The 10,522-nt window shown below is 36.3% G+C and overlaps 1 protein-coding gene and 1 long non-coding RNA gene across 3 annotated transcripts; both read left to right on the forward strand.

Annotated features, from left to right (window-relative positions):
- Positions 1–917: 917 nt before the first annotated feature.
- On the forward strand, positions 918–2,514 carry LOC128381204 (uncharacterized). The gene is made up of 4 exons (XR_008323534.1): positions 918–978; positions 1,070–1,154; positions 2,090–2,203; positions 2,306–2,514. It is a non-coding gene; the product is annotated as an uncharacterized LOC128381204 (long non-coding RNA).
- A 979-nt stretch (positions 2,515–3,493) lies between these two features.
- On the forward strand, positions 3,494–9,085 carry LOC128381364 (ras-related protein Rab-5C-like). Of its 2 annotated transcripts, none has more exons than XM_053341369.1 (6): positions 3,494–3,633; positions 5,261–5,610; positions 5,876–6,027; positions 6,412–6,534; positions 6,653–6,746; positions 8,040–9,085. In XM_053341369.1, exons 2-6 carry the CDS (start codon positions 5,442–5,444, stop codon positions 8,165–8,167), a joined length of 666 nt encoding a protein of 221 aa, XP_053197344.1. In that variant the 5' UTR covers positions 3,494–3,633; positions 5,261–5,441; the 3' UTR covers positions 8,168–9,085. The 2 variants fall into 2 exon arrangements, with proteins under 2 accessions (XP_053197344.1, XP_053197345.1); XM_053341370.1 differs by having other exon boundaries at positions 5,265–5,610.
- Positions 9,086–10,522: the final 1,437 nt, after the last annotated feature.

Here is a 10,522-nt window from a genome sequence, read left to right on the forward strand (position 1 = left end):
TCTCTTAAAGGTAAAATGTGGTGGTTTAGTGTAACCTTGTACCATCTGTAGATAAAACGTAACAAATGCTCTGTATCAGTGTCAAAGTCTCAGTAAGGAATAAACAGGAGTGTGATTATTTTCCGCTGAGGCAACGCTATAAATTTGACTGTTTTTCTACAGAGAGATGATGAAAAGTAATGACAGTAAATTGTATTTGACAGTTGTTATCTGTTCTCAAATTCCCTAAATATTATCGCATCATTTATTTAGTTGCCTCAAAGAGTTGTATCAGGTTTCATATGATGGGATATTCACAGATTTCACAACCTGACAGAAATAGTGAAAGAGGGTAGATTAAACAATTATGCAAGAAGACGGAATTCTGGCACATGGAAAAGAGGATTTCTTTGGGTCCTACTCTTCAGATTACTTAGTACTCTTAGTAGTCTATAGCTGTTATGTTTATATTAACATGACCTTTCAGTAAATCTATTAAAAGTATTTTAAGTATGTATGTATATACAATATTGAGGGTTTTTTCCCCATTACTAGAAGATCTGTTGTGGCTAAGATGACAAAATGAGGTTATTGTAATGATCTCTCATATATTAAGATGTAAACAATATAAAGTACACAAATATATACTTCATTACAAAATATGTGTTCTGATGTGACAATTGAAAAAGATTGGTGATTCCCACCAAAATACCTAAATAATGAACAATTGGTGCATTCAGTCCAACCACAACCAGACAACTTTTACATCATGTACAAACTCACATAAATACAGATAAAGTGCATTTCCCGTTAGTCGTGTTGTAAGAGTGTGTTTTCCTGACATCTTCGTTGAGCTTTGATAAGTCATTCTGAGTTAATAATATACTGAATATTCAACATTAGTGAAACAATTGCGCAACAAGACAGCATAAAAGAAGAGTCCAGGTCTCCACACGGCACACATTCGGGTAAAAACTATCCAGGAAGATAATTCAACAGGTAAGAGGTCTTTTGGTTTTTGGATTATGAAATTGATCTCAGCAATAATTATAAAAATCTGTCTAATCTTCACACACTTTCATTCATACAGACACTTGTGCACAGAGAAGCGACGTGTTGTGAAAACATGAAGACTGTGATTCTTGCTTTCCTGGTGTTGTTGGTTGTCAGTCAGGGTGAGTTCATATTCAGCATACACCCAGTGGTGGAAAGTAACTAAGTACATTCACTCTTGTACTGTAATTAAGTGCAATTTTAACGTACATGTACTTAACTTGAGCATGTCCATTTGATCCTACTTTATGAAATATTGTACTCTCTACTCCACTATATTTATTTAAAAGTTTTAGTTAAATTAAGATTTGATACAATGGATAATATAACAAGCTTTCAAAAATATAACCTTGTTAAAGATGAAACCAGTGGTTTCCAACCTTTTTGGCTTTTGACATCTTAAAAAAGCAGTGTGTAGTCAGGGTCACATATCATATGTCTATTAGTTGTTAACAGCTCTAAACTTCTCAAATGGTTTCATTTCAAATGTTCAAATGACCAAAAATAAAAGATTAGAGAAAAAGTCAAAAACTGAAAAAAAGTGTTTATCAAAACTTTGTTTTTTTCTTTTCTCTCCCATCAATCATTTCATGACACCTTAGATGTATCTGGATGAATGTATAAACTGCTGTTGCTGGAGGTGGAGCTAGTCTCAACTACTTTATAGACAGTTAGCTAGTTTAGTCCAGCGGTTCCCAACCTAGGGGTCAGGCCCTTCCAAAGGGTCACCTTAAACATTAATAATCTGATGATGTATATAATAATATAGTCAGAGGGAACAAACCACTACTTTTACTGTAATACTTTCATTACATTTTGCTGCTAAAACCAATGTATTGTTATTTAAGTAGGGTTTTTCATGCTGGATTTTTCCTTTTATTCAAAGTATTTCTACACTTCTGTATTGGTACCTTTACTTAAAGAAAGGATCTGAATACTTCTTACACCACCAGAGACACCCCAGAACTGCAGTCTCTTTCATCAAAATTGAAATGAAAATGCAGCATTAGTTGGATCAGAATGGTGGAAAAGGTTATCATTTTAATTTTTCCCCTAGGTGAGTCCTTGACATGTTTCTGTGGAGGTGTCCAGAAACACTGTACAAGTCCAATAGAGACGTGCTCTGGATCAAGCACTTTCTGTGGCAAAGTCACGCTTCCTGGTGTAATCCGTAAGTATTGAAGTATTCACTCACTGTCTGCACTGCCATTAGTATTAAAACAATAAGAACATGCCGTAACTGTTCATCCTTTCTTTTTCCATGTTTTCACAGTTCCCGTCATCCAGGGCTGCATGACATCAAACGACTGTAAGCGTTTCAATAGCCGCGAAATATCATCTAATTGCTGCAGCACATATCTGTGCAACAGATAAATGAACATCATCATTATGAACATCAACATATCTTGCAACACATTAATATTCTGCTGTGTGTGTTCCAGTATCTTTGTAATAAAAAGCAATGTGTTGCAAATTTATCTATATTTTTAGCACTTCTAGGCTATTTGTCTCTCTTATTCTTTCTTCAATAGTTTCTCTCAAAAACTTGGGCTGGTTAAAGCGATGGTTTGGCGTAATTTTGACCTAGCGTCATATGCACCATTACGTCTATCTAAACACCCCCTCACCCCTTTTTTAAAATTTGGTTGCAAATTGGTTAGAGCTATCAGCTGAATGGCTTAGCACAGGCGCTAATGGAACCAACAGTGTATCTTGTAAATGACCCCACTAATAATGCCTGGATTGTTATCAAACTTCTACAGTAGTACAAATAGGGTCTTTACTCATAAATCGATGCATTGGAAAGTTTGTAAGTGCACCAAGAGTTTATCAAAATAACACTTACCTGATGGCTCTTACTCTGCTGCTACTGCTAAAGCTGTGAACATCGTCGAAATATCGCGATCACTGAAATACTTTTGGGTTTTAGGGAGGATTTAATTGAATTAATGTATTGTTTGCTAAATGCAATGAAGCATGGTTTCTTATCTGTAAATTTACAGTTATGGATGTGGAATTTGGCCGTTATGATAATAAGATTTATCATGCTTTTAATTTCAATTGTCAATTACCAATTGTTCTGTGTCATTTTTCATGACAAACAATACATTCTTCCAAATTGAATTAAACTTTCATCAATATTTTCAACAATAAAATCACAAAGGTATCTTCATAAATGGGCAATACCAAAACAAATTGTCCAATACTTTGTGGACATTCAAACAAAAACTACAACTCACATCAATGTCTCTTTAAAAAAAAAAAAAGTAAAGTATTTTTAGCTGGATTGACTACACTTATGAAGAAGTTCAAAAGAAATATCCTTAACTTTATTGATGATTAAGTGCCAAGCCTTCATACAAACAGTTTACGTCATTAACCAACCCTGTTATGACGTCACGTCATCCAGCCATTTCATTGGCTGTGCCACTGCGTCACATGACAGAAGAATTCAGGAAGTATTTTGGTTACACTAGGCGGAAGCGCTTAATTTACCGAGCCTGAAGTGTTTCAAGAAAAAAGGGAAAACTGCTCAACGAGGAACAACACGGTTATAAATCATAACACACAGGACGGAGTGGGCACCGTGTTTCGTGGCTGGTAAGAATGTTGGCCTGTTATTTGTTTGTTTTAGTCATTTTTCCTGTTAGCCGATGTTAGCATTGCTAACTTAGCCTCCGAGCTAACTTGTTTTTGTTTTCTTATGCCGTTAAAGTTAAAAATCAGCTAGTTTAATGTTGTAATGTTGCATTTATCTCGTATTGGCGCGTTTTTAACTACAATGTTAATCCAAGTTACTGTTTTAAAGCTACCGAGGGAATATAAATAAACCTTGTAAAGTGTCATGAACTGTTTATCATATTTTAATTATCATTGGATGGATTTTTGAGACTGATATCAGTGTTTGACAGTATAAAACAAACCCAACGATGATATATCGGAGAGTAGTTTCTACATAACCTCATAACATAAAAGGTTAGATATGCAACTAACGATCATTGACGTTATCATGTAAGCTGTTGAGTATTTTCTTGATTAATCGATTAGTTGTTCGTTTCCCAGATGTTTTGTCCTGGCAAATAATCCACAACCACAAATAAATTCAGTTTTGTATCGTAGAAGATTAAAAGTAACCAGAAAATATTCACGTTTAACCAGAAAATTTGACTCAAAATGATTAATCAAACGTGAAAATAAGCAATTTTATTTTATATCTTATAATTTTGTCTTATTAACTCTTTACAGATCCAGAGAGAGATTAAGTAACTGATTTTACATTTGAAATAGTGTTTAATCATCTCAAATATATTTGTAATATGTATGCATTGCAGTTTGTTATCACTTATCTGCAGACATATATGTGAAATATACTAATATCAGCTGTGTGTCCCTTCATCTGGTTTATATCAGCTATATTTATTGCTGAGATGGTTGAGATTTAGTTTGGTGACTCAGCTGTTTATGAATAGTGACAGTATCAAAGAAAATGCAATATGAAATGATAATACAGATATTGGTTTAAGTGGTGGTAGAAGTGCATTTTTAAGTAATATTTTCTGCAATTAGATAAAAGTGAATAGGGCTGAAATCAGTGATTATCTTTAATATCAGTTAGTCTGCCAATTATTTTCTTGATACATTTTTTTATCTGCAATTTGTGAAAAATGCTAGTTACGACACTTGTTGTAACAGGCTATCAGTCTAAATATATTCAGTTTACTAACTGGCATGAAACAGAGAAAAGCAACAGAAACAGCAAATCTTAATGTTTCAGAAGATGGAATTAGTGAGTATTTGGTATTTTTGCTTAGAAAACAACTGAAAGTATAAACCAACCATCAAAAAGTTGCAGAAAAATGTTGTAGTTGGCCTGTGTGCACTTTTTTGTAATGTGTGAGAGCTACAATAATTAAAATGTGCAAGTTATAGTTTGTATCTGAGTCTGCAATGGAGCATAGAGAGAGCAGTCATGTTTATGATGTGGCTGGAAATCATGTCTTTTAGTTAGTGAATCTAATGCTGAAACAAGTGGTCAGGTAATTGAATGGGCAATCAACAGGTAATTAATCTTCAACAAATGTGATATTGATTTATATAATGATTCATAATTATGTAATTATCAATTATTGTTATTTATTTATCAACATGAGCTCCATACTTTAGCCCTTTTTAAACAAAAGTTTTCTCATAATTGGCTCCACTGATTACAATGTCTTTATTTCTCAAGGAAGACTGGGTTACTCCACCTCTGTACATCGTGCCTGCTTCTTGTCACCAGGAGTTTACCCCTGACGTCACCCATCATCAGTTCCCGACTCACTGATCTCAGCTCCCGTCCCCACCTCTCAAGTCTGTAGTTTCAGCCCAGCTCAAGTCGTCTCATCCAGAACAGCCTCTTATCTCTGTCAATGGCGGGACGTGGTGGAGGAGCAACCAGGCCCAATGGTGCCGCAGCAGCAAACAAAATCTGCCAGTTCAAACTAGTGCTCCTGGGGGAGTCAGCGGTGGGAAAGTCGAGCCTGGTCCTGCGTTTTGTGAAAGGCCAGTTCCATGAGTATCAGGAAAGTACAATTGGAGGTAAGAAACACACATTTTGACACTTGAGTAAGTACATTTTGTGTAAATGGATGATGTATGTAGGTAACGGTTGAAATTACTACAGATCTGAACAGTCAAGATACTTTATGTCACGGACATGTTTTGCCTGGTAACAAAAAGTGCTGCAGTTCAATACCCAGCCATAGTGTCCATGTAGTTCACTAATTAAAGCAAAGGCCCTGTCATTTCCATATTATCTTACTAAAACATTAACATAAAAATGATGTACATCTGTCCTTCTCAGCTGCCTTCCTGACACAGACCGTCTGTCTGGATGACACCACTGTGAAGTTTGAGATCTGGGACACAGCGGGTCAAGAGCGCTACCACAGCCTGGCTCCGATGTACTACAGAGGAGCCCAGGCAGCGATCGTGGTCTATGACATTACTAACACAGTAGGTCTCACCTGCAGGATAGCACGTACCACTTGCAAATGAGCTCTGACGGATTATTTACTCTACAGTTCAGATTGTAACCTAAATTGAAGCACAGTTGTATTGCAACAATCTATTTTTTATTACTTGTATTTTTTTTTCCGGCGGTTTTTATTTGTCAGTTTCAGTGTTACTAGAGGTGACAGATACAGCTTCATTTAAACATTTAAAGCAGGACTGTGGCAAATATTATGAGTTAAACTGACATGTGACTTTAAGAATATCTTGTAGAAGTGAAGTCATGTCAGGTCAACCTTGTGGTGGAAAGTGAAACCTAGGTTAAATACAGCTGTCACATGAAGACTCGGTAAGAGCAATATTAATCAAGTTTGACGCTTTTTTTAGGATACTTTTGCACGAGCAAAAAACTGGGTGAAGGAGTTGCAGAGACAAGCCAGTCCCAACATAGTGATCGCTCTGGCCGGCAACAAGGCAGACATTGCAAACAAGAGAGCTGTAGATCTTCAGGTATGAAAATATAAATATGAATCTATTTTACATTTCAGATCCTTGCATTAAATTAACATTGTGTTGAACATGTGTCTACTGTCAATTTCTAATATTCTCCTCAATGCTTTGTTCTCAGGAGGCACAAACATATGCTGATGATAACAGTCTACTTTTCATGGAGACGTCAGCCAAGACTGCCATGAATGTCAATGAAATTTTCATGGCTATTGGTAAGTGTGTCACTCCTAACAGATGGATATCTCAGCCGTTACGTTCAAATTAGTGATGTGAATATTCACCGTCCTCACTATTTGATTTACGATTCAATGCCACGATGCATCATGATAGCATCTCAACATATCACATCCTCATTTTCTGTATTACTGCATGGCTATTTTTCAACAATTGATGCAAGACGTCAGATACATATGAACTCCCTTTTTTATTTACATGGAAAAAGAAAGGATTAACAGTTTCTTCAATATCTTTCCCCGTTAGCTGCAGAAAAAGATATCGCTGTCCAACACGCTGAGCAGGTGCAGCATTGTTGAGGTGAAACACACTGAGCACTGAGTTATTTGCTTCACCTCAGAGTTGTTTAATGCTGTAGTGTGTGTTGGTCAGCCGCTCTCGTTTGCTACTCTGCTCTGCTAACGTTATCATTAGCTGCGTGACGGCATACCCAGTTCACAGTATACTTCACGTTCATCTCACAAAGGTAATTGTTTAGTAATTCAATCAAAACATGCTCGCAACCGCTTCCTTATTTTAAAATTAACTGTATGGTGTGCGCACCACAAACTGTTTGGCCGCTGCACTGTCGTCACAGTTAAGTTCTGCCTTGGTTGTTGCATCAACATCACGTGTTAGATTTCGAGTTAGAATATGACCTACTTATTTCTTGTTGGTGCAATTTAACACAAATTCTAAAAATGTAGACAGACGACTTTTCTTACCTGGCCTGAAGTACCAGTAAGACGGTTAGATTTTACTGTGCTTAACAACCGGAAAACTACAGAGCCCAGCAGGTGACAATTTTTGTGGACAAATGAGTAAATGTTACATAAATGGACATGATTTGAAATAATGCTGTAACATATGTCGAGCAAAGCTACATTCATTTACTCAAGTGGCTCATTCCTGTCAGATCGTCTGTGGCCTGATAACTTTCATGTTGCTCTTTTAAGATGTGAGACAGTTCTGAGAGAGAAACCAATAATTTTCAGAGTTAAGTTTGCTTTTTCTGGGAAATGGTCAGCCGGGTGAAACAAGATAATATAAAGGAATAAGCAATGTATTTGTTGGCACTAGAATGACAAAACACATGTGCAAGCCTGTTGCTGACAGTCCAAATGCTTTTCCCTTGAATGGGTTCAAATCTGCTGCAGTAATTTGGACAATTGACAATTTGGGATGGTAGAAGTTTCTGTGAGACACATAATGTATATAATGCTATGTTTCAATAAGCTGCAACTCTGAACTTATAAATTGGCAATATGTTACACCTGCCTTACCCCTTTTAGCAAAGAAGCTACCGAAGAACGATCCTCAGGGTGGGGTTGGACCAGGAGGGCGGACCAGGACAGGAGTGGACCTACAAGAAGCCGCTCCTCAGGGCCGCAGTAGCCAGTGCTGTGGTGGCAGTAATTAGCAAGTACAAAACAGTGTACTTTAGTGAGCGAGCCTTGAACATGGTTTTAAGGACAGCACGTAGCTAAAACCCAGAAAGGCAGGAAAGGGCAGAGCCTCTCGCCACTCCTGCACTTAAACTGAGATTACAGATGAGATTATCTGGATACTCTTTGATTAAAGGAACATTTTTTTAAAAGAATCATAAGCTAGAGGGAATAACAGATATCCCTCACTACTCTTCTCTTCTGTCTTTGCCCCCTGTATCTATCTACCTCCCTGTTCCTCCTCAACCTCTGTCTCAGTTGATTAAATTCTGTCTTAAATGATTTTTTTTTTTTGAAGGGTGATGCTGAGGTTTTTGCCATTTGTGTGTGTGTGTGTGTGTGTATCTGTCTGTGTTTGTGTGAGAGAGAGCGAGAGAGAGAGTGTGTGTGTGTGTGTGTGTGTGTGTGTGTGTGTGTTATGTATGTGTATGTCTGTATATACTATATATATTATATATATTTACATATACACACATATACATATATATATTTTGAGTTGTTTACTTTTCTACTCCTCTCATTTCCCCTTCTCATTGATCATCATTATGAAAAATAAAAACACCCAACTGTCACAGCTGAAATTGCAAATGAAAGAGCAATTAATCTTACAGGGGTTTTGTCACATTGCAATTGATATCTCAGCATTTTGTTGCTCTTTTTAGGGACCTGGGTCACACCACAGTGGTAAGGAAATCTCTAGACTTTGCTTATTGAAGCAGGTCATGATTTGTTAGGCTACACATCTGAAGATGTTTTTGAACTGATGTGCAACAATGCAGCTGTTTGCATTCATTGTGTATTGATACCTGTAACATCAGAGAGTTGTTAGCCTTTTTTAAGAGAAATGTCAAAATAACTTGTAAATCTAAAATAATAAATAACGTGAAAAATGATGTCTGTTCTGAGTCGTTTTGCAGTGTATGATGATTATTTGCTGCTGGTCCAGTGTAAGAAGCAGAACCTGAAAGTGCCACTAACAGAGAATTTAAATGCTTATTTAGCGTACTGAACAAATAAGACTTCCTGTCTCTGACTCAAAAAAGAATCACGATAATGGTTAATGTAAATCCTTTTGAGATGATCAACTAAAATCAGAAAAAAAAGAAAAGACATCTGTATTACATGTGTATTAGTTATCTGCCTACCTTTGTATTATCTTTAGGACCTACTATATTTTAGTTAATCTGGTCTGACCAATGTCTTCATGTGGCATATCGATAGTATACAAAATTCAGTATGTGCAGTGTTGGTATTTAAGTTTAGTGTGTGAGAACAAAAAGTACAGAGTGCATAGAATAATGTATATTGTATATAGGACATTTAAAAAAAAAAAAGATGTGTGTTTACCAGCTAGGTGTATTTTATCACTTGATTTTGGTTTGCTTTCAGGCTACATTCATATGATCTGATGATTATGATTGTTTACCTAAATATTACATTCATGTCATGCAGTTGACTGAAATATACTGTATACCTGGGTGTTTCTCTGCCTTCTGGTCAAGGTATGCTGAGGTTGGTCAGCCCCCTGACTCTTAATAGAAGATAAAATGAAATAGCTGTTCATGTGAATCTGACGTGTGGCCAAAAAAGATTTCATGTGATCAAACATTAAAGCCAAATGAAGCATCAAAGAAACAACCACAGTAAATGTTTCCAACCACTAGATGGAGGCACTATCACACTTGAGTCTACATGTAAGTAATGTAATGTGTCTGAAGTATTTAAACAGTGTATGTCTGTTTAAATACTTGTACAGAATATTGCAACAAAGGTTGCAGTATTCTGTACTCAATATAGAAGTGTCTAGTATAACATATTTGTGTATAGTATAACTATATATAATGTATACAATGTTGAAATGTCTATATGCAGAAAAGGACACATTCTGTGTAATAATTGTAATACCTAGAAGATGTTTGCATTTGTATGCATGTGTGTGTAATTGGACAGTATATAGACTGCACATGTAGAAAGCCATTATTGGCTCTTTGTAAAAAGCTGTCTTAGAGAAATAATATGGTAGTGATTTGCTTCATTTGTGCTACCGCTCATTCTAAAGCAGGGTTTCTGCAGGTTAATGCAGCAGTTCACTTGTTATGATGAAAGATGCCCTTTTAATAGAGGTGCCTGTAGCTGTTTGAGGTTTTAAGTCTATTAGTTGACGAAACTGTGTAATATTTTAAAGGCCTTCCATGACATCGGAGGGTTCTGTCTGTAAGACATTTTTGGCATCAGTTTGAGCAATGTAGTAATACAAAGCAGTATCCCATGGTGGAAATGCATATAGTTGCCAGTTTATTAGGTGTGCCTGGTTAAAACTAATACAATAA

The sequence above is a fragment of the Scomber japonicus genome, chromosome 20, assembly GCF_027409825.1.
Source record: "Scomber japonicus isolate fScoJap1 chromosome 20, fScoJap1.pri, whole genome shotgun sequence".
Taxonomy (NCBI): Eukaryota; Metazoa; Chordata; class Actinopteri; order Scombriformes; family Scombridae; genus Scomber; species Scomber japonicus.

What these genes read in the sequence shown, in the direction of transcription:
- LOC128381364 (XM_053341369.1), top strand. Translation starts at nt 5,442, where the DNA reads ATGGCGGGACGTGGTGGAGGAGCAACCAGGCCCAATGGTGCCGCAGCA. An exon ending in TCAGGAAAGTACAATTGGAG is followed by an intron (nt 5,611 to 5,875) that starts GTAAGAAACACA and finishes TGTCCTTCTCAG; the next exon opens with CTGCCTTCCTGACACAGACC. An exon ending in AGAGAGCTGTAGATCTTCAG is followed by an intron (nt 6,535 to 6,652) that starts GTATGAAAATAT and finishes CTTTGTTCTCAG; the next exon opens with GAGGCACAAACATATGCTGA.